Source organism: Pseudopipra pipra, chromosome 17 (assembly GCF_036250125.1).
Source record: "Pseudopipra pipra isolate bDixPip1 chromosome 17, bDixPip1.hap1, whole genome shotgun sequence".
NCBI classification, from domain to species: Eukaryota; Metazoa; Chordata; class Aves; order Passeriformes; family Pipridae; genus Pseudopipra; species Pseudopipra pipra.
Window position 1 is genome coordinate 5778286 of NC_087565.1, and position 23500 is coordinate 5801785.

The window sequence follows — 23500 nt, forward strand, 5'->3', positions numbered from 1 at the left end:
GGCCAATGAGCGCGGGGCCGCGGCCGGTTTCATTTGCATTCGTGCGCGACGCAGCCAATGGGCGCGCGGGCCGCGGGCCGCGCTGCGCTCCTGCCGCCCCGCCCGGGCGGCGCGGCTCATTCGGAGAATGGCCGCGGCCACGGCGTGCGGCTCCCCGCCTCCCCGCCCGCCCCGCGAGCAGCCGCCGCCGCGCAAGCGGGGCGACTCCCGGCGGCGCCAGGCCGCCCTCTTCTTCCTCAACAACATCTCCCTGGACGGGCGGCCGCCCTGCCCGCCCGCCGAGAAGCCGCCGCTGCCCGCCGGCCCGGGCGAGGGGGAGGAGGCGGCGGCGGCGGAGCCGGCCGGAGCCCCCCCGCGCCTGCTGCCCCCGCCGCCCGTATGCCAGCCGCCGCCCGCCCTGCTGCTGCCCGGCGTGCCCGCGCTGGCCGCCGCCGGAGCCAAGGGGGATGCGGACACCGCCCGCGGGGGCATCTTCCTGCCGCAGCTGCTGCTGGGCGGCCCGCTGTGCCCGCCGCCCCCGGCGCCGCCCGCCCTGCCGGGGATGCTGGCGGCCGCCAAGCCGGGCGCCCCGGGGCTGCTGAGCCCCTCGCAGAGCGCGGCGGGAGGCGGCTTCGCGCTGGAGGCGCAGCGGCAGAGGTGAGTGAGGGGACGGGTCTCGCCGGGCCAGCCCGCCCCTGCCGCCCTGACCCCGCGGGGCGTGGGAAGCGCCGGGACCCCCCGGGGCCCTGGGAAGACACGGACTTTCCCAGGGCCCTCGGCCGGGCGGCGGCTCCGGGAGGGGGGAACAGGGCATGGGAAATGGGCGCCCCCGGGAGAGCGGCCGTGGGAGGCGGCGCCGGCCCCGCTGTGGCCCCGGGAGGGAGCACCTGCCCCGGCAGCCCGGCCGGAGGTGCGCGGGGACCCAGCCGGGGAGCGCTGCCCATCCCGGCATCGGGAGCGCGGCTCGGCCCCGGGGAAGGAGGATGCCCCGGAGGATGAGTGGGATCTGCGGAGGGGATCGCTCGCTGAGGCTCTGGCTGCAGGTCTGCGGAACCCCGAACCTTGCCTCTTGCTTTTCCCCAGCCCCAGTTTCTGCGTTTTTCTGTTTCCAGATAGAGCTGTCAGGGTCACTGCTAGGCAGGACGCTTCCTCCGTGCACGCTGCTGGTGTCGTGCTTTCTCCTGCTCTCTGCTGCTTGTCTCTGCAGTAACTCTGTGTATTAATGAATGCTTGAGCGCTGGGAACTTGGAATCAGCCTCGGGGGAGGATGCTCTGGCCTTCAGAGCAGGATTACTATTGCATTTCCAAGGGACTTCTATCAGCTTGGAAGTGTTGGTTTTCTAATCGACTGGAAGGCAGGCTCTTGCTCAGATCTTGGGGATTTGAGCTCTGAAAGAACTCTTTTCAGGCCGTTTCTTGCATAAACAGCTCTGTAAAGTGAGCTGGCCCTCTGAGCCTGCAGATAGGCAGCAGTATCAAAGGCTTTAAGTCTCTGTGGTCTTTACAGTGGCTTCCAGAGCTTTGTCAGTGAGCTGAAATAGAGATGTTGTCAGTGCCTTAAAGCTGGGGAGCTTGCTAATGCAGTTGATGGGTATTCTGTTTCAGTGTGCATCTCACAGTGGAGGTGTTCTGTGTATCCCCAGGAAACAGCTACTTGGAGGCTCACGTGGATTTGAAGAGAAGTAGCTGGTTTTCAGTAATGTCTGGGGGTCCTCGTGTGTTGTCCCACCTGTGATGTTTTTCCTTCTTGAACTGTTACTTACCAGCCATTGCTTTTCTTGGAGAAATTGAAGCTGGGCCTGCTCTCTGGATGTCCTGGATGCACAGATTGCACTGTTGTGTGCTGCTTGTTGAGCAGGAAAGTCTGAAGTGAGGGCGTTGCTGTGGCACAGCTCCTTCCCAGCACTCCTGGTCCACAAGATCCAGCGCACGAGGTGCTGTGCAATTTCATTTCATTGCTTTAATATTGTAGGGAGAGCCCCTGAGGGCAAGTTGTGCATTAAGAGCTTCACAAGCACAGTCCCCTCTGTGGCTGTGGCATTTTGTGTGCCCATGTGCATGGAGTTCTGAACTGATGGATCTCATGTAAATGGTTCAATCCTTCCCCTTCCTGCTCCAAGTCAATAGGACGCTAAGAAAATATTCCTAGGATCTTCTCATTTGATGTCCCCTTTCTTTGGCACCAGGTTTTAGCTGTTCCACTGGAGTAATTTCAATCAATCCACCTGAAAAGAATGATGAATCAGAAATAAAAGGTAGAGAGAAGTGCAAGGGGCCAGTCAAGGGAATCAAAAGGCTTCTGCCTGAGTAATGACAAAACAGACCATGATTTTTCTGCTTGGAAGAGATAGCTGAAATGGTATGTTGCATGGCATCAATCAGTTTGTATACTACTTTCAGGGTGATTTGGAGTGAGAGTTCATCTGGTTTTTATCTTTAAAGAAAAAGAGCATCAGCTGAAACTATCAGACAGAAGATCCACGTCTTTACGTGGAGATACACACGTCTTCTGACAAAAGGACAGTTTTATGCTGCCTGTGGGGATGTGTCAGACCCAACATATCTCATTTTTTTTGTTGGCAACTTGCAGGGTGAGGGACTTAAAGCACTTTATTTTTTCACTGGACAGTTCTGTGCTTTGTACTGCAACAGAGCATCCCTTCATCCCCATGGAGCAGAGGCATCTCCTCTAGTTGTAAATACACAATGAATGATTTGGGGACTTCCTTTGCTGCTGGTGGTGGTTGAGCTTCCTCCCCTTCTGTGTTGGGTGAGCTGTTTACAAAATAAGATTCAGAAATCAACAATTACAAAATGTGTTTACTTTTACTGGGAGTTGAGAATCTGAGTATTGTTTTGCCATACAGTGATGTTGCTACTCTAGATTAACTGCCTGCATCCTGCAAAGGTAGAGGCATGTGAAGTGATTGGAGGAAAGCAGGAGGTGGAATCTGCACTGCCATCCTGGACTTTTAAATCCTTGGTGCCCGCTTAAGGCAGGTGTTCAGAGTCCTTTTTGAGTCACTGTCAAGAGCTGCTTCGAATTTTCTTCACTGGAGTCTCTCTTAAATGCTCCAGGAGCACAGTCTGAGGGTCTCCAGGCTCGCTCCACCCATGTTCAGTGACCAGTGCTGCTGCAATCTGTGCCGTGACTGGGGATTTCATTGTGCTGGGGCTTGCCCCAATCCATGAAGATCTCTGTCTAGAACTGATGGTATCATTGGGCAGAGTTTTATTGCAAAACTTGATCTTGTTTGACTTGATTGAGAAGTTGCAAGAAGCTGATGAGACCGGCCAGTGTGGCTCGGGGCAGGTCGAGACGGCACCTCTGCCAGAGTTGGTGGTTAGTTATTAGCAACAGGCAGGACATTCAGCCCAGGGAACAAGAGATCTCACCTGATGTAACCTAGAGTTCCTTGGAGTTTCTCAATAGCTGTCAGATCCTTCAGGATGGAAACTTCAGCAGAGGAGGCACCTTCATTCTGGATGCTCGGTTTCTCTATGCTGCTGGCTGAGCATTATAAACTTAATGACTCTAACGTTCCACTTTTGTTTTCCTAAGGAATATTCTGTTTACAGGATCTTAAATTACAATGCTGTGTTATACCAGCTTGCCTAATCTGCTTGCCATTTCTCTTTCCTTCTCCTTTTCCACCTTGTTCTGTTCTTTTGTTCTTTCAAAGAACAAGCCTCACAGAAACCAGTGGAGGGAGGGCAGCAAACGGCGAACAAATCGGCATTCACAGATTTTTAATGAATTTCTGCAGCTGGGTCTGAAGCTGGCAGAGCTTTGTGGGGAAACACAGATAACAGAGGGCCCTGGAAATAGCCAGGTTATGAAAGCATGGAAAATGGAAACAACAGCCCTGAATGTCAATGTTTGTTGTGCTTCTGAGGCTTCAGTATAGTGTAATGTAAAGCAGCTGGTTTGGCCATAATTTGCTGCATTTTGCTGGGCCTAAGAATAAATACAGAGAGTAAATTATTTGTGACTGATGCTTTAATGTCCTTGGAGTTCAGTGGTCAGGGAGCTGAACTGAGTGTTCGTGATAGCTCAGTCATTTCTGATTTATCAGCAGATTTAGGTCATTTTAAGAGTGGGAGTTTAAACAGTAGTTGATAACAGCAACACTTTGGACCAACTTTGCTTTTAAGTCTTAATTGGATGCCAGATTGCTGACATAGGTGTGATCAGATTAGTTCCTTGGGTGGAACAGCAGAAATGCTTGGTCAGGATTTTATGCTTATGATGGTTAATGTGTTGTTTTGTCCTACTGTCAGCTTAGCTGCTGTTGTCACTTCAAGAAATATAAATATTTTTATAAAAACCCTTCTCCTAATAAACAGATTTTGTTGAGATGGATGAAATAAAATGTTCAAAAGTCTTAGTTTTGATTTTCAGCCTTATTTGGAATAAGCTGAACACATGGTGCTTTTCAGAAAGCAGCAAGACCTGTCAGAGCTGGAAAGCTTTGACCTTTCAGAGGTGAACAGTACACTGGGATGTGCTGCTCGGGGCTGGAAGTGAACATATTCTAAACCTGAACTTTATTTAAAAGTCAGCTGAAATGTGAAGGCTGCAGACTCCTCCCCAGCAAGCAGGTTGCTTCAGCAGATTTCTCTCATATTTGCAACTGCAGGTGAATTGCATGTGCCCAACCAGGTATATTAACCAGGAGAAGTAAGTTCTCTGCCTAGCAGGAAACTTGGAGATCAGAAAATCCATGACCTTGTATCCTGCACACCTCTGTGAATGGGCCTGGATCAGACAATCTGAGACACTTGTAGCACCAAGGTTATTTGACCTCTTACATTTAAGAGAGTCCAGAGGCTTAAAAGTAACAGTGCTCTCCAGGCAGGAGTGGTCTGTGCAGAATTAACTACACTTGCAGCTGATTTTACCTGTGGACGGATTCTGTAGCTTTTCAAAGGGATTGTGCAGGAGCCCTGGCAGCAGGTTTCGGGGTGCTGCAGGATAGGGGATGCTCTGGAAGTGCTGTTTCCACCTTTCCTTTTCCTGTGCTGCCAGCTCAAAGCTCCTCTCCACAGGAGGTGATGAGGGTGGTCAGAATGATGTTGTCATGCTTTAAGTAAAGAAGTCATCAGCCAAGAAAGAAAATGTTGCTAAATTAAATACAAAAAACCTGAAAAACTTACTTTTTGCCCCCCCATTCAGATCACCAGTGAGCAAGTCCTGTAGGAGTGTTTCAGTCAGAGGTTCCTTATCCTGGTGTTCCACTGCTGTGGACTGGAATGTACTGTCAAAACCTTCTATAGCAGCACAGCATTCATGGCTGTTTAACATTTTACTTTTCAGATTTATTTTACAGGCTTCCTTCGAGTTAGGAAAAATAACAAAAGCTTCACTGGACCATTATTTTTCAAGTGTAACTCTTGACCCTGGAGTCTGCAGGATCTCTGTGTACTGGGTTAAAACATCATTTCTTTGAATCACAGTCAAAACCAGTTATCTCCTCTCTCCTCCTTGCCTTCCTCCCTCCCCAGATCTCAGCTGGTGAAGTGCCTCCTCCCCAGTCTGAGCACTCAGAGTTCCCAAAACTCACTTTGAGCAGCAACTGAATACTGTGGGTGCACAAAGGACACGTTTAAGTTGTCAGTGTCTTTGCCATAACTCTGCTTAGCCCCAAAGTCCTCTTTGATACTTGCAGAGACGTGGGCTGCCCAAATTTGGATCTGCTTTGCCAACTGGCAGGGATGGACATCTCGCCCAGGTGGGGGTGAAGCTCCTCCATCAGGGAGTGCTCTTGGCACTGTGACTGAGCTGGTTCAGAAGAGTTACTAGCAGTGGTTCTCAGCATTTTGTAATTTACTGTGAACTGTGGGATGAGGCAGAGATGGAAGAATCTTTGCTTTCCATTCAAAGGAGTAGTTCTGAGCCACAGACAAGCTCTTCTGCTTTGGGTTTGGGTATGGTTTCTTTGGTTTGAAAGGGAAAATAAAACAGATGGAGAGGAAGTGACTCGCAAAATTCTCTATTAAATATATTTTTTATTTCCTGCACTGTGTGTTTTTATCTATATTTAGTATATTAAATGTAATTATTTAGTTATATATAGTATATTAAACCCTGTGTTCCTCCCGTTTTCCATCTGTCAGCCAGTTAAAGCTGTGAGGCTGTCAGGCTGAGTGAGCTTGAAGATGTTTTTGAGCCCTCTTTTGAAGGTTGTTCTGAAGTCATCAGGCTCTGTGGTTTGAGTTTAGAAAATGCACAATGAAACTTGGGCTCTTTAAGGAGCATGAGATATTGTTGATAGAGCAGGTGACTGCAGATGGAGGGTGCTCAGCTAAAGCCACTCTTTCAGGCCAGCTCTTCAAACACAGAGCTTTAAACTCCTCTAACCTTTGGTTTATAGCTGTTGTCTATTTAACCTACTTAAATCATTATAGTTCATTCCCTGGAAAAGGTGTTCAATGAAGAAACTTAATCTGGTCTGGTAAGTGCAAGCAAAGCAAAGTGTTTCACAGGGCAGCCCTCTGATTCACGAGACATACTGAGTCTTTTAAAACTAAGAGCTTGGTTCTGGCTGACCCCACTGCTGAGGCTCCTCTCCCCTTTCCAGGGAATGCTCCCCTTGTTCCAGCCCTTGCTCAGTGCGGTGGTACCCAAGGTGTACCCCAGCTGCAGACCTGCCTCGGAGCTGGGTAGCTGTTTCATTTTGGAGTCCCCACAGCACAGGTTGAACTGCTGCTGGTCAGAGCTGCTTGCTCAACAGCATGGACAGATTTGCACTTGCTCTGCTGTGGTTGCTACAATTAAGCATAAAATTTTGCCCTGGTGAGGTTGCAGCCTCTTGACTGTGGGTTGGAGGGGATGCCTGATGCAGTAGGAAGAACCAACTGCCCATAAAAACACTGTGAGACCTCTCTAAGCTTGCTTTGACTGGGTTTTGTCCAGTCACCTGTTTTAAATTTTCCTTTCCTTCCCAGTTAAAAGCTTCTCTTTTCTTTTTTCTCCTTTTTTTTTTTTTTTTTAAATTCAGGATTTTTGTTGTGCTGAAGGCTTTTATTTAACAAGGCACATGATGAAATGACAGCATCATCTCTCAGTGAAGTGCATGAATATTTCTAGCATAATGCCCATAGTGTCATCAAGGACACACTTTGCGTTTCACGTGCCTGTTTTGGTCAGCAGTTCAGTGCTTAGTAAGCAGAGCACAGAGCACAAGGGAACCAGGTTGGTGAGCTAAGAACACCTCCAGAAACTGGGAGAAATCCAGAGAAATACTGGTGGTGTCCTGGCCAGCACATCTAATCTGCTTTGTGAGAAGCAGCAGGGATTTTAGGATTGGGCTCTGGGCACAGCAAACCTTACATCTGGTTTGGTGGTTCTGTCGCAACAGCTGGCTTTCACAATGCTTACTGGAAGGCATCATTTTATCCTTGGATTGTCTAAACACTCTTAGCACCAAAGCAATATGATTTATGAAACGCAATGAATACAAAGCTCATTTTCTATTAGGTCTTAATCATATGTGGTTGTGAATCAGCAGTGAAGTAGCAGCTGCTGTGAAGATTATCTAATTTCTTGCCTTGTTAGTATTTAAAACTCTCCAGGCTTGGTGAGCTTCCCACTTACTCTGCCTCCACCTTCATTCAAATTATACTTCAATTCTGTTCCTTCTCATCTGTCCCACAGGCTGTGACACATTCTTGCCTTGCATGTGGCTTTACTGGTGTTGGAGGAGTGCAGCAGTGCAGTGTTTGGGACCAGCAGGAAAGCCCCTGGTGCCCTTTCAGTTTTGCGAACAAACCTTGCATAAGAACACAAAGGTGAAGGAATTAGACCTCTTGCCTCCTCCTGAGGTCTCACAGAGGGACCTGCTCTGAAGCCTGAAAGTACTTCTCATGCTCATGTGGCTGATTTCAGTTTACTCTCTAAAATTAAGATTACTGGAGGAATAAGTTAAACTACCCCTACTGTGAGACTTCTATTTATTCTCTGGCAGTCTGATACTTAAACAAATGTCAGAAAGAGCTCCTGGGACGGTGGCCTGCAATCCAAACTGCACGTTTGTGGTACCATAAAACAGCGAGTAGCTGACTTTGTGAAGCAGGAGCACTGAGGTCTGTGCTTACTGTTGGTGATGCAAAGTGTCTTCTCTGCCACTGCCTCTCAATGAACATCAGAGCTGAAACCATCTGTGCATGAAAGTGGCATGCACGGTGCTGGGCACTTCAGGGTACAGATTCCTTGTGAAGTCATTTGTTTAACAAAGACATGGTTTTGATGTGATTCAGTATAAATGACTGACTTCGTTTTGGCTTTAATTACTGAGAACTTGTTGCTACCAGTGAGCTGTACTCAATCTGCTTTTTAGCAGGAAACTCATTAATGTGAGCGCCGAGGGTGGAGAGGCACAGGGCACTGATAGCAGAACAGGGATGCTCCCACTCCCACACTCTGGGATGCAAGCCTGGAAACATTAAATGTCTCCTGGGCAGCATAAGAAATGGCTGTTGCTAAAAAGTAAGCTTAAAAACTGGGACTAGTTTTCTCAATCCCTTGATGCCTGTGTTTTACCTAGTGAAACCCAAGCATGGTTTGTATCTGTTTGCTGGCTTGCCTGTAAGGAATGAAAACAATACAGCTTAATCTTTAAAGTATGTCTTGGAAAAACAAATCTGACAGGTATGTCTTCCTATTGTAAACAGGATTTGGGATCTGGATTTCTTGTGCAAATTGCCTTTGACAGTTGTTACTAAGCTAGTGCTTCCAAAAACCAATAAATTATTTTTGTCCTTGTTATATTAATAACTCAGCCCCTTGACAGCTGTGATTGTACTGAAGCCTGTAAAGGACCTTACAAAGGGACATCTCATTAAAATAAAACTCGAGTGAGAAATAGGAAACCAAATTCTATTAGGCCCTAATTTTACACAGTAATTAAAAATCCTTGACCTCCTCCATGCCACCCATCTATTAGCAGTAGGGATGGCTAAAGAGCAACAGAGGATATCAGCCTTGCTGCTAATTTTAGTCCAGTGCCTGGGGTGTGTGCCTGCGTGGGTACAATAAGCAGCATCAGCAGGGGGAGGGATGCAGCTCCATCTGAAACAAATCCACCCTGCAGGGCCCTTTGGAGCAGGTCTCCAGCCATGTCACTGTCCAGCTCTTGCAGCATCTTTGAATGGTTTTGTCACAGGGCTTGGTGATGCTGGAAGTGATGAGGGTGAGAAGTCGTGGCAGGAGGTAAACTCAGGGTGCAGCTGAACATGGATTGAACTCCGGCTGTGTGGTGGGCTCAGGGTGCAAGCCTGTCCCTCAGAGGGGTGGGGGTTAATCAGGGTGGGGGAAGAATCCCAGTAAGGTTTTAGAAACTTCCAATTTCACCCTTCAGGAAGGAGCGAGGCCACCTGGTCTGTTCACCTGCTGTGGCAGAAATGCAGGAATCAGAAGGGCAAAAGGGAAAGGAGCTTCAAAATGGCCAAATGGCAGCTGCACTCAGGTTTAAGAAAGATCATTGGCCACTGTAAGGTCCAGTATTAGGGGTTAAGGTCCAACATTAAGGGGTTAAAATGAGGTTTTGAGGGCTGTTTGTTGCAGAACCTGGGAGTGCTGAGCAGGGTCTTGGGTGCCCAAAGGGCTGCCCCACTGTCCCTTAGAGGACACAATGGCCCAGAAGCAGGAATGGAAGAGGCTTGTCTGAGCCTGAAACCACATCTGATAGCACAGGATTAGCATCTCTTACATTCAACTGTAATAACCTGCTAAAGAATCAGAAACTTGGGCTTCCAACTACAGCAACATCCCCAGACTTTATCCTTGTCCTCTTGGGTGTCTGCAGGTAGCCCATTGTAGGTGGGAAGCTGGAAAATACTCTTAGCAAGCCATCAGAAAGGTCAGTGCTCTTTAATCTGGAGCTGTGACTTAACCAGCTTTTTCCTTTCAATTTACAAGAGGGGAAGTGTAGGGATTACCAGTGCTATACATAGATTGCTCTTAGCTGTGTACTGTTCTCCTGGGAGCACTTAAGAGCTGTGTCAACCTTGGGGCTGGAGATCCCATGTGCTGCTTGTCCAGTGTTCACCCTCTGCAGAGAGTTTCTCTGCCAGTGCTTGGTGGGCAGGACCAGAAGAGGACAACTCTGAAGCTGAAACCACTCAGAAGTTGGGTTTCCTCGGTGGGAGATGCATCAGAAAGGATAAATGTCTGGGCTGCCTACTGCTTCCCAGGGCAGGAGTCAAAATGTAGCTCTGAATGTAATTTGTTGTGGTTTCTCTGAACATAAGGGGGTTTTGTGGGCTTTTTTAAAGTGCGTGTTTAGCTCATACAGGACTTGGCAGCAGTGTTGGATTGTGTGAGTCCCTGTGTGCTCATGGAGATAACAAGCCAAGGCATAATCTCCAGAATTCCTCTGCTTGATAGCCCCTTTTCTCTGGGCATGTGGGTGTGGGTGTGTGTTTCTCTCTTGGTGGGTCCCCTCCAGGTGCTGGCTGTGTAAACACAGTTGCTGTTTTTAATGGTATAGGAGGGTCCTGCTTTGGCCTTCACTGGCTCCTGAAACAAAGGGAAGCAACCAAAAGTGACTCCTGGCCAAGGACATACAACCAACCAAACCCTATATAGCTTATCAGGGCAACAGCTGGTACTGGCAAACAGGCATGTTTGAACTTTCTTTAGGGTACTGTTGGAATTACAGCCTGCTTCATGGAACCTATAAACATTTTAACATTGGATACTTCAATTTCTAACTGTCAGGTCGCACATGGGTAAGGGTTTGTGTAAGGTAACTCACAGCATATGTAGACATGTTGGTATCTTTAGTATTTAGGTTGCGTTTAGCAACAGACACACTGTGTAAACTACTTAAAATCCTTTGAATTCCAGTGGATCAGGCCAAAAGCAAGAAGTGTTATCCCAGATGAAGCTGCCTAGCATGGGATAGGTGATTCAACATTTTTGTGTCATCGAAGCTGGCAGTCACTGGAGCCATCCTGTGCAGCCTGTTGTTCAAGTGTGAGTTGGTGGCATGAGAAGAACACTCAAACTAAAGCAGATATGTGTGTGTGTATATTTATAAGACTACTCAAAAAGTGTTAAATTTTGCTGCATACTCCAAGTACTGCACTAGCGAGTCTCAGACTGCGATGAGGGTGCTGTGTTGCTGTAAAATGTTGGATTGAGCATAGAAACTATTTCAGGTTCTCTGGATTAGTGAGAGGTCTGTATGTAAACTCCATTTTGAGGTTTGAGGGAGAATGTCATGCTTAGCATCAGGGACTCCTTCAAGGTGACAGCTTCGCTGAGGACAGAAATTATTTACAAGTGTAGCTAAAAATGAAGTTTCCTGTTGGCAGAGTGGGGATGAGTCATTGTGGTTCTGAGTCAAGGGGTGGGATCTTCCCTTTGCTGCATCAGGGTTTTACTTCCAGATATGCTCTCGGAGTAGCAGGCTCAGGTGTTTGTCACTCTTGTCCCTGTTACTGAGAAAACAGGGCGGTGTTCAGAAGTGTAACACCCTGGATGGGTCTCCACCGTGGAGATCCTGTGCTGGCACTGGGGGTGGTTGCATCTGCAGCACTGTGGAGTTAGTGAGGCTCTAGCCGTGGCTCTCCCAATCCATCCTGTTTCAGCAGCATCCTTTTACAGAACTACATGCTTTTTTTGTACCAGTGCCTGTTGGCATTGGCTGTGTTTTCCCTTTGCTTGCCATACATGGCGTCCTTCTGTCTCCATCCAGCCAGGTCTCCCCTGGGAGGGGAGGAAATCTGTGGATGTTACCGGCTGCCTTTGTACCAGGAGGTTTGTGATCACCTCCTCATTTTGTGAGGGGTTTTTTATTGCATTTTAGATGGCAACATAGACTAGAGAACCATATGTTTGTGAAAGCATACAGCTCCTGTGCTGTTCTTGTTGAAAAGCAAAAGAACAATAATAATTTTAAAACTGAAGTGCTGGTGAAGGGTGTTGAAGCTGTGCCAGGAATGTTCTCCAGCAGCACCTTAATGGCTGTTGATTTGTAGGAGGCTATTTCTAGCAATACTGAAGGTGTTAGTCCTGTGGGAGGATTTACCTCTCTTGTGTTTACAGAAATGGACACTAATTTTTCATCCTCCTACCTGTTTGAGTCATGAGCTTTTCTTTCTTTTAAGAATGCCTGAGCAGCTGAGAGTCTGCTCTGATGCAGTTTAAAGTTTGATTTATTTTTTTTTTGTCATAAGTAGATTTCGTCAAACCAGAGTCCTGCAACTTTTGTCTCCTGTGCTGCTTCTACGCTGACCTTCAAGGCAGTTGAGTTACTGTGTCACTTGGGAAGAAAACCTTGGATTTGAACACACATGGCTTGTGCTAAAAGTGTAGCACAATGTGTGCTTAAAAAAAAGTAGAAAATATGGATTCTCAGTTGTGGTGTCAGCATTTTGCTGGTGGCAGTTTAATCCGAGTGCATTGTTCTATGGAAATTGCAGTCATAGTTGCACAATTCATTTGTAAATCTCTACTAACAAAGAAGGACTTCACTTGGACAAAAATAATGTATCTTACTTTGGCAAAGTCTATTTTTTTTGCTTAAACGTAATATCCTATTACTGTTGCACTAACTCACATGATTCCTACTATTATTCTTGCATCTTCCATTCTGGGACTTCAGATGTGTGCCAAATACTTTTTGCTTCCTCTAATAACCCTCTCTATTGTTTTCCGGAGAGATCTGTCAGGTTTATTGAGCTGCAGCTATAGGCTCTCAGTCTGCTGACTCCTGCAGCTGGAGACAAGGGTTTTGAATTGAGAAGACACACAGATGTTTGGTCATCATACAGATATACCTGTGTCTGAACATAAATTAATTAAAAATTACTTGTTCCCTTGCTTTGATGAGGGGAGCTTTTTGTGACATTTCTTGTCAGATTTTAAATCAGTGTTTGGAAGCTTTTTGATGTTTTAATGCAGTGGTAGGTGTTCCTCTTTGTGGACAGCAGTGAACGCTCTTTTTAATGAAATTGGTGTAAATACATATTTCAAGGGTTCTGGAGGGGGAGACAAGTTCTTGGCCTTTTTAGGAACTTCAGACTCTTAGTTAAGCGCTCTTGCAACAACAACAACAACAAAAAATTCCAGCAAACCTGCCATTTGTCCTAAGAGCTCGTAGATCTGTTGCAGTTCATAAACTCAGAGGCCATGAACTAATATTGTTCACTCTTCGTGGTGTTGTACATTTTACAGAAGGCGTTTTATCTCCCAGCGCTGCTCTCTAGACTTTTTAGAAGACATAGTGGAATATGCCAGTGTACGAAGGTACTTTTTTCAAAAGCAGCATTAATCTCAACTCGTTGCATGCAGTCCTCTCCTCCCTCCACCCTCTTCCACGCCAATATCTGAGGTCCTGCATGCTAGTGCTGCCATCTGATCATACAACTGGCATGACTTTTTTTTTCGGAGCACTTAACAGATTTTGGGGGTTTTCTTTTTGTTTTTTTTTTTTTTATCGTTGCAGAACCAAGCATATATCTGGGTCTCCGAGACACAAAAGTTTGAAGAAGATGCACTTCATCAAGAACATGAGGCAGTATGACACCAAAAACAGCAGGTAACTTGTGGAGATCAAGGTTCCCCCTGTGCTCAGGTGCAATAGGATGTGCTCACATCCAGATTCCAGTTCCATGGAGCTAGATATTTAATATCAGTGGGAATAAGGGGATATCCTTGGGGCCTTGTTAGTTTTATACAGACTTCTATCAAAGGCATTAGGTGCTCATATCTGCAACGTTTGCAGCAATACACTGGTGGTTCTGCCATCCTACTTGGAGGAGGTTATATCACTCTCTCTTAACACCTTCCTTATCTCTCACAGACAGAGAGGTCAGAGCTGAGGAGGATTTAAGGAGAATGACTTGGTTTAGCTGAATTCTTGGCTCAGTTGCTGAGCAGAAGAGAAAGGGGCGGCTGTGTTCATGTTTATTATTAACAGAAGTGTGAGGTTTCATCTAAATGTAAAATATTATCTACATCTTTCCACAAGGTTTATATAAAAATTACGTAAATATAGATATATATTTGAAGACTCTCCTTTGAGGAGTTCCCAAGGTGATGGCACTTACTGAAGGCTGGAGTTTTATATAGAGCTTAACCCCAAGGACCTGAAGGGTCAGCATGAAACCTCTGCTCTTCTGCTGCTTTCTGAAAACATAACATACATAGCAAGATCTGTGTGACTTGTAGAGCAAGACGAGTCTTGTGTTCATATTGCATAAAAAGCTGCTCTGTAACTTCTGATCTTTTCCCATCTGCTTACAGGATAGTGTTAATCTGTGCTAAACGAACACTGTGCGTGGCTTTTTCTATCCTACCTTACGGGGAGGGTTTACGGATCAGGTGAGTCTGTTGAACTGCTTTGTGAAATGTCTGGTCTGTTGTTTCAAAAGACAGGGCTCCTGTTTTGAAGCAGGTGAAGTTAATTAACTTGCCATTCATGGGTAAGGACAAGGACTTGCTGTCAGAGCTGTAAAACCAGATATTGCCACAGTGTCAAAGCATTCATTCAAAAGAAAAATAGTGGAAAAGGTAGACTGTTCTTCCAGTCTTTACTGACATTTTAAAGCACTCCAGTCCTGTAAAATCTCTGAAACCAGATTTGAATAGATGGTGTGATTGGTTGCTGTGTAGGATTTTCTATACTCCTAAAGTGGTCAGAAATCAGCTGTCTTTAGTGCCACAAACAATGGTATGAGCATAAACGCACAAGGAGCATCAGGGAAGGATGCTGCTGCCTTCAATGGAAACCCTCAGGGGTTTATAGTGAATTTACACCTAAGTAAGTTTAAGATGCTCTTCTTTTTCTCAGCTCTAATCCATGAATGTCACTATTTGCAATCTAAGAAAAGCAGAAACAGTTTAGAGAGATTTGAACTGCTTTTAGTGTTTGGATTACATTTTTATATACAACTGTCAGTCTGATCACTTACGAGAAACAAAATCTGCAAACTGGATTTCCCTCCATCTCTCCTCAGTCCCTTGTGAAGTTTAAGTTGATTCTGTGAAGATCTGCAATCTGCAAATATACCATAGAAAATACTAATTCTATTCTGATCCAATTCTGGCAAAACAATTGTGTTGTCACTTCTGTCGTGTACGTAACTTATGGACAAAGGAAACGGATGCTTAGTGGTGGGAATTGTATTGTATGCAAATACATCACTATAAAAATAGTTGATGGGAAAATATTCCCTCACATAATAGAAAGGCAGCAAGGTCACTGGAACTATTTCAGAGCGGTTCTGAGCACTGGGCTGCTCTGCTTCTAAGCTGGCAAGGCAGTTCTTCAACTGAAAGCTGGTTTTTTGGATTGGAATATCAGTGACAAAGCCGTGTGTTGCCATCGCTGACACAAAGTCCTGCAGCTTCATTACTAATTTGAGTTTGTGTGCACAGGGGTTGGGAAATTGCACTTGAAAGGCAAGTTTCTAGTCCTGGAAAGCTAGTAATGTACGTCATGTTTGCTGTGAGGTGTTTGAGCATTAGTGTGTTAGGAACGGTGTGGTCTTGTGCAGAAAGACCATATCAGAAAGTTAAGTTTTGGTAGGTGTATTGGTACAGATTTGCATTAAAATGAGATTAACAACTCCAGGTTCTGAAGAGAGTAGTTAAAAATTCATGCTTTCTCTGAGGTGGGACTGAGGGGTTGCCCTGTTCCCACACAAGAGAACTCTGACCTGGTTGTTGGCTATATCTAGGGAATGGAACTGGGGTTTGCCACAGAAGAAACTGGGCTCGTACTGCATTTTGTAATAATGCCCTTTCTTACTTGCATTTAGTGATCTGAAAATGGAAGGACAGAAGCAGCGACATCCTTCTGGGGGAGTTTCAGTCTCCACTGAGATGGTGCTTGGACTGGAAGGAGTAGAGCTGGGTGCTGATGGCAAGGTAAGGACACTTACATTTTCACCCTGGGACAAATCACTTAATTTATGCAGCGCTTTGCTATCCATAAAGTGAAAGCTATGGCTTTTCACACCAGTAGAAGTTTTAGATCCTTAGTTTGAAATTCTGGCCTGTGATAATGTTTCTTCTGAGAAGGCTGTTGAAGCTTGTGATCACTTCTGCCTCTGTTTCTGGAGAACTGATTTGACTTTGCTGTCTTGGGCAACATGTGAGTGATGTTTTGATAGAAATACGGGTCAAATTTAAACCCCTTTAGTGAAATTTATATTCTGCCAGAATTTTACTGATGTGATTCTCCCCTTTGCCACACCACCAAATCTCCTAAAACACTTCCATTCTGAAGTTGTGGAAACAAGGCATACCTCATCCAACTTTCCCTTTCTTCCCGTCCCACAATTTCAAGGTCCCAACTCCCAAGTACAAACTCCAGGGGCTCTCTTGAGTTGGAAAATCCTAGATGTCTGGAAAAAGGCTTTTCAGTAAACTTCCCCCATAACTACTACAACGTTCTCTTCTTTCAGGTTGTGTCCTATGCAAAATTCTTGTACCCAACCAATGCTCTGGTTGTTCGCAAAGCTGAAGGCTACGGTGCTGTTCCCTCGTGTCGAGCCAGTGCTCCACGGAGTCTTCCTGGATCAAGATACAAACCTGTGACAGCAAAAACAATACCAGCAGGGACAGACATTGGTAAGGACAGGCACCAGCTCTGTCATCTCTCATGCACACAGCAGAAAAGGCACAGATCTGTCTGAGACAATTGCAAGAGGTCAGTGCGTTATTGGGATGGATTTGCTGCAGCTGGAAGGAGACTGGCTTTAGCAGAGCCTAATAAAGAAGGCTCATTAGTGAAGTCTAAATGTTGAGCCTTAGTACTGAGACTTCCACATGTTCCTTACATCCTCCATATATCTGGCCTAGTACTGATTATGCCATTTAAGGAGCACAAAGCTTTTCCTTGGAAATGTAAATTTTTATATTGCTCACTAAGAAACATCTGGTGTACATGGATCCAGGTGGTTCTCCTTGCCTTCTAGCACAGGAACAATGCATAAGCCAAAGAGTTTGTGCCAAGAGTCCCTTTTCTCGTGTAAAAGAGCAAACCTGACAACTCTGATGTCTGTTAGATATAGGCAAAAGAATTCGGTCTTGTGCTCTTGTTTACTGGGTATATTTGTAGGTGGTAAACTCAGTTTGCACTAAGTCTGAAATGGTGCATCAGGCACATGGTCGAGAAAGAGCTTGTTTGGGTTTTTTTAATAATTTTAAAACCTGACTGGTATATTTACGAATGCAAACGTGTGACTGTAGCTGAAGTTTACCCATATTATGAGATCTGTCAACACTTAGTGTTTGCTGCCTGAAAACTTTTTTAAAGAGGAAACAGGGAACTTAAAGCTCTGTATCTTGTGACCCAATGTGCTTTCCTTATTCCCTCAGGAAGTGAAGCTGGGGAAACTGCAGAGTATGATCCAAATCTTCTGGATGATCCTCAGTGGCCCTGTGGAAAACATAAACGTGTTCTCATCTTTGCCTCTTACATGGTGAGTGACTGGCACTCCTGAACAGGGGAGCGAGTGCCTGGAAGATCCTCCTATAAAGAAATTGCTTGAGGAAGAAAAATTCCTCTAGGAAGAAAAAGTTGAGTCTTTTTTGATAATTGATTGGGAAAACTACAAACAGTTGAGTTTGTACAGTGAACTTGTTGAGGGTCAACCTGGCATCTATCTTCATGTTGTCATTTACTTCTTGTAACCATTTGCTTACTAGTTTAAGACTGTCTGTAGTTGGGCTTCAACATGATCAATTAACCTTAGGACATTTCAGAAATGTTAAATTGTGAATAATAAAACTCAGGTTTGCCTTTGCATTAGTGTCCTTGGAAGATTTCTTCAGTTCTCAGTCCTGTTCACAAGACAAATGATAAATTTTGCCTCTTGTGTTTCAGACTACAGTCATAGAATATGTGAAACCATCAGACCTTAAAAAGGATATGAATGAAACCTTTAGAGAGAAGTTTCCTCATATTAAGTTGACACTGAGCAAAATTAGGAGGTAAGAAATAAGCACTGAGTAATGAGAACATCATCTACACTGCACGAGGCTGCTTTTATCTTCCACTTGTATGGAGCAAATACTAGATCTATTAATAGCATATATGATTAAACACTAATCTCCTGTTGCCAGTTGAGCTGACTGTAGAGTGACAGCCCTGTACAGGAATGTTTAGGGTGCTGAGAAAGGCTAGCAGTTGGTTTTCACAGTTCCACCTAGAAGGGTTTTGTTTCACCTACTGTGGGGTACTAACACTACCATCCAATTAACAGTGAAGCAGCATTAGCTTTGAAACAAACACTTGTAACCTGATTGCTTGGCTGCAGTGCACTCCCACTCCAACTGGATTGGCTTCTGAGCCCTCTGGCTATTTTTGCCTTTCAATTACCAGACTCACTGATAACAGTGGCCTCTAACAAGATTCTAGGATAAAGGGTGTTAGATCTGGGGAGTCTTGGTAAAGAAAAACATTTTGTGAACGTCATGCAGAATTTCTCAGCTTCCAGTAAATATATCTGGGCACTCCTCAGCAAGGTGCTCTGTTGCACCTTCAGAGAGCTGTAATCCTGCTGGTGTTACAGGGTGATTAATGCAGTCAGGGCCTGCTGAAATAGCAGCTTAAACATGATTCTGCTGAATCAGCAGGGCCAGGTGTAACTCCGCTCCAGGTGAAGGTTTGCTTGGGCAGTCTATGTTGAGCCAGGGTCCTGCATACTCCTCTTTGTAGCTGTTTGGAGTAATATGTTCACACAGAGAGCTTGCAGGTGTAGTGTGGGTGGCAGCCAGGAGAGGTACTACTGCCTCCAGGTCTACCTTAATGCTGAGGTGAAGGGCTGGCTGTTGTGGGGAGTGTGTAAACCAGGCTGTCTTCGCCCTCACACCTGGCTCTTATACAAGGTGTGTAGTAGACAGGTCTCTACACAGGAACTGCTGTGATCTGCACAGCTCTGATGTGGTTTTCTGTAGGTCAGAGTGGTTCAGTCTCATGATATGAATCACAAACCATTTTGTAAGCCAAGAAGGAATCATATGTCAGTGAGGCAGCTAAGCCCTGGTTTTTGGGCAGATGATGAGAAACTGTTCTACCACAGTGGATGTTGCCAACCAGGTTAAATCAGTGTGTGCAGCAGCACCAGCTTGCTGCCAGCTGGACTTTTCCACTCTAGGATAATACTTGTCATGGTTTTCCACATAGGAGTCTTGCCCACATGCTCCTCTGAGTTGCCATACTGCAGTATCTCTAGAGCATTTCATAAGAGCTGTCATGTTTGGGGGGGGTATCTTTTTTCCTATTCCCAGTCTGAAGAGAGAGATGAGAAACCTGAGTGAAGAGTGCAATCTGGAGCCCGTTACTGTCTCCATGGCTTATGTTTACTTTGAGAAGCTCGTCCTCCAAGGCAAACTCAACAAACAGAACCGCAAACTGTGTGCTGGTGCTTGCGTTCTGCTCGCAGCCAAGATCAGCAGCGATCTCAGGAAACACGAAGTTAAACACCTTATAGATGTAAGTACTGTCAGACTTCTTCCAGGTGTTGTCAGAACCTTCTCTCTAGTTCATAGGTGAAGACAAACATTAAAGCCAAGATTTTCAGCAATGCGTGCTTGCATTTAAGACCAGCTTTTCCAGGCAATTTTATGTCTAATTAGGGCCCTTGATTTATTTTTTTAATTCATTAAATTATCTGAGTGGTGCAGGCTAATGTCTTACTGATCCTACAGTAAAGTTATTTTTGCACTTGCATATGTTTGCCTGAGAAGCAGTAACCGTTGTGTGGGTGTCACAGCTGAGCTGATAAGCTGATCTCTGGCAACACATTTTGATTCTGTAGGTACAGCTCAGGCCGTGCATTGCTGACTCCTGTTTTATGCTGACTTAATTTAGCAGTGCCTTAAAATCATCTGGATTAACTGATTCTTCCTCCCCCTCCTTTGTTTTGTTTTGTTACTGTCATAGAAACTAGAAGAGAGATTCAGATTCAACAGAAGGGATCTCATCGGTTTCGAATTCACCGTCCTCGTAGCTTTGGAACTGGCTCTTTATCTTCCTGAAAACCAAGTTTTACCTCATTACAGACGGCTCACACAACAGTCTTAACCAAAGCTCCGTTCCCAGCTGGCAGCTGGCAGTGCCAGGGATTGCATCCCTGGATGCTGCTGGTGGAGGTGCCACTGGCCTCGCCGTGCGCGTCCCGCCGCGGCTCCAGCTTGTTTGGAAGGCTGCAGGGTGTTGTCAAACTGTCGAGTTGTGTGTTGTGGACACGGATGCCAAGCCTGGGGGATGGTACGAGAAGAGTTAATGAACTTTTTGTTTTCTTTTGGACGTTTAAAGCACAAATATTCACCAGTCAGCTGTCACGGCTGCTTATTACTCCTTATTTATCTTTTTGGTTTTACTAAAACTGCTCTTCCCTATGAAGAATACTATGGTATTGGTTCTTTTTTCCTTTTTTTTTTTTTTTTTAAGCATTTATTCTATTCCTTGAAACTAAGGGAAGCATCACTTCCATTCCAGTGCACCATAAAGTTGAGATATTTCTAAGAATCTTCTTGCATTTTTACATTAATGAAATGCATACTTTATTTTTTTAAAGATGTGCCTAAAACTGACTGGTCTGGTACCAGTGCTTTTTAAGTTAGTTCTGTTATTTAGTGGGAAATCCTGAATTTGTATAGCCATTTATTCTTTACCTGCATTGGCCTTGCATACAAGGAACATAATTCCAGTATGTCTGCACTAAGGATACACAGGGCATCTGTTCTATGATTCTGTAGATCCATAAGTAGTGAGATTGAAATTACTCCATTCCAATTTATTTACTGTTAATACCTTAAAAATACACATTTCACTTAAAATAGGAAAGATGGTTTGAAAATCTGTCATGAAGTACCACACATTGAACAAGGTAGCTGGGAAGTGATTGCTGTCCTAATTCACTCTTCAGTGGAAGATGAGCGCTCGACTAAGAGCAATTTGCTGTCAAATGTATCATTTAGGGTTTTTATTTGTTTCACTGTTCCATAGCCTGAAATAAGCACCTTTTTAATATGACTGTATTATATATGGTCTTATGTGCTCTGAGCAAGTATGAAGTCAGTAGAGTTACTGCTGCCAAACGAAGCCAATGAAACAAAGCATGCTCGGTATTTAAAATGCTACTTTTTTTACTCGGTTCTTCCAAGCGTTGCATCACTGTGATGGTCCTCATAAAACTGGCATTTCTTGCACATCTGAGCAGCCACCAGCTGGTGCCCAGCAGCGCTCTAGAGCGTACGCACAGGTTAAATAACTTCTCTGAACATTGGCTATTCCTTCGTTTGTTTTTTTAAATATCCAGGTTGGGAATGAATTCTTGATTGTACTTGGAACCTTCTGTGGTATTGGCTCTTGGGTTTATTTTCTGAAGCAATATTATAAGTAACTGTGTCCGTTTGCAAGGAACAAAACTGATACTTGGCTATTTGGACTGAGAAATTTGTAATTTAAGTTTGACTCCTAAATGAAACACCAGACCTTGTGCTGAGGTCAGGGACTTGCTAACATGTAAAGTAATGTAAATTCCTGTTCCTTGTATTAAATGTTGGTCGTAGCCAAAACCAAGGCTGAATCTTTGCTCTTCAGCCTTCTTTTGTCTGAAGCTAATTTGGCTTCATTAGAATTGCAGCAAACTTTACTGGAGCCCCTTCCTCTTTGAGTAGGGTTCAAAGTGTATTTTTCATATATAATAGTTACAGTGACTATCTCTTTTGTAACTGTGTTCAGCTGTATGTAGCTTCAAACTATTTGTGTAAAATTTAATATGCTTGTGATTTCTCTAACACAGAAGGATTTTCCAGTCTCCATAAGGTAGCTAATAGCTTAGACAATAAGCTTGCCAGTTATCTTCTAAAAGGTTTAAAAAATTGCCTACTAGTTAAACTTTCTACTGAATATAACTGTGCTTGCATGCAGAAACAGTGATGTACTAAACATCTAGTGTGTAATGAGCCTCCAAATTAGCAAACAGTGGTGGAGACAGCTGAGGTGGTCCAACATTTCCTCAGGGCATTGTGGAGGGGACAGAGGTACAACTGAGCAAAGAAATTTCTCACAGGGTGTCTCCAGAAAAGCTTGGTTAGTATGAATGAAATGAGAAAATATCTTTTCTCTGGGAACTTCTTTGTTTAGTGTATAAAGAGTTTTACGTAACAAAATTAACTTTCCTTTCTCACCATCAAAGGGGAAAAAACTGCTCTTTGGTTTGCAACACTTTGCAGTCTCTATTCAGTGGAAGTTTGTCTAGTTGAAGTGGCCATCTGGGCTGTAATTACACTCCCAGAATCACGTCACAAACCGGCAAGCTTTTGTTTTCTTCCAGGAGAACAAATTAGGATAAGGAGCATTAAATTACAGAATGCTGAATGTTGTCTTAATAGTTATTCTAAAACTTGGCTTGGGCACACACTTGAGTTCAAAAGCTGTTGGGAGCACAGGCCAAAGATGACGCAGGGCAGCGAGTGCTGTGCCAGTCTCTGGCAGAGCCTGGGGTTGGGGTGATGCTGCCCAGAGCCGTAGCCTGGGGCTTGTACATCAGGCACCTTGTGTGTCTGTGCAGAAACAGCCCTTCTGCAGAGATACACCAGCTCTGTGTGTTTGTGTGTTGGTTTTTCCCATTTCCAGAGCGCAGCTCGCAGTCCTGTGTGGGGAATCTCTCTCTTTTCACCTAAAAGCTGCCACCATGTGGCAAAGGACTATTAGTACGTTTTCTGTTCTTAAACTCAATGTGGGACCCAAAATAAAACCCAGATCTGCCGGTTTACGTTTTCACAGCCAAACTCCTCTTGCTCTGAAGAGAAACAGGTTTACTTTTGGGGGGGTCTTTTGCTGTGTGAAGGTGCTTGCTGGGGTGGCTCAGCATGGAGAACTCTCTTGATAAGAGGCTGTACATTTTCCTGTAAACAATACTGCTCTGGTTTTGTCATGCTCCATTATTTAAATGTCTGAGTTGTAGCCTAGTTTGTTTTTTGGGTTCTTTTTGTTCTTTCTGTGAAATTAAGATGCTGTGAAATAAAACCTGTTTTCGTACATGTTTTGTAACCAAATGTCTCGTTCTGGAATCACAGAATGGTTGGGGTTGGAAGGGACCTCTGGAGATCGTGCAGTCCATCCACCTGGAGCAGGTGCCATAGGAACATGTCCAGGTGGGTTTGGAATGTCTCCAGAGAGGGAGACTCCATGACCTCCCTGGGTAGCCTGTTCCAGGGCTCTGCCCCCCTTGGTGTAAAGAAGTTCTTCCTCATGTAGTGGTGGAGCTTCCTGTGTTTTTGTTTATAGCCATTGCTCCTTGTCCTGTCACTGGGCACCTCTGAAAAGAGTCTGGTACCATAGAATCATATAATGTTAAGAGAGTCATGGACATGCCATGCCATGCCATGGACAGGGACACCTCCCACTAGACCAGGTTGCTCAAGGCCTTGGGGCATCCACAACCTCCCTGGGGAACCTGTTCCAGTGCCTCACCACCATCACAGGGAAGAATTTCTTCCTAATATCTAACCTAAATTTTCTCTCTTTCACTTTGTACTCATTAATTT

At 45.0% G+C, this 23500-nt stretch overlaps 1 protein-coding gene across 2 annotated transcripts; it reads left to right on the forward strand.

Annotated features, from left to right (window-relative positions):
• Positions 1-112: 112 nt before the first annotated feature.
• On the forward strand, positions 113-22993 carry CABLES2 (Cdk5 and Abl enzyme substrate 2). Of its 2 annotated transcripts, XM_064674058.1 has the most exons (10): positions 113-636; positions 13163-13234; positions 13434-13526; positions 14234-14311; positions 15751-15859; positions 16399-16564; positions 17315-17418; positions 17823-17929; positions 19229-19433; positions 19884-22993. In XM_064674058.1, the coding sequence occupies exons 1-10, from the start codon at positions 128-130 to the stop codon at positions 20022-20024; spliced, it is 1584 nt and encodes a 527-aa protein (XP_064530128.1). In that variant the 5' UTR covers positions 113-127; the 3' UTR covers positions 20025-22993. The 2 variants fall into 2 exon arrangements, with proteins under 2 accessions (XP_064530128.1, XP_064530129.1); XM_064674059.1 differs by lacking the exon at positions 13163-13234.
• Positions 22994-23500: the final 507 nt, after the last annotated feature.

What these genes read in the sequence shown, in the direction of transcription:
- CABLES2 (XM_064674058.1), top strand. Translation starts at nt 128, where the DNA reads ATGGCCGCGGCCACGGCGTGCGGCTCCCCGCCTCCCCGCCCGCCCCGC. An exon ending in CTGGAGGCGCAGCGGCAGAG is followed by an intron (nt 637 to 13,162) that starts GTGAGTGAGGGG and finishes TACATTTTACAG; the next exon opens with AAGGCGTTTTATCTCCCAGC. An exon ending in TCATCTTTGCCTCTTACATG is followed by an intron (nt 17,419 to 17,822) that starts GTGAGTGACTGG and finishes CTTGTGTTTCAG; the next exon opens with ACTACAGTCATAGAATATGT.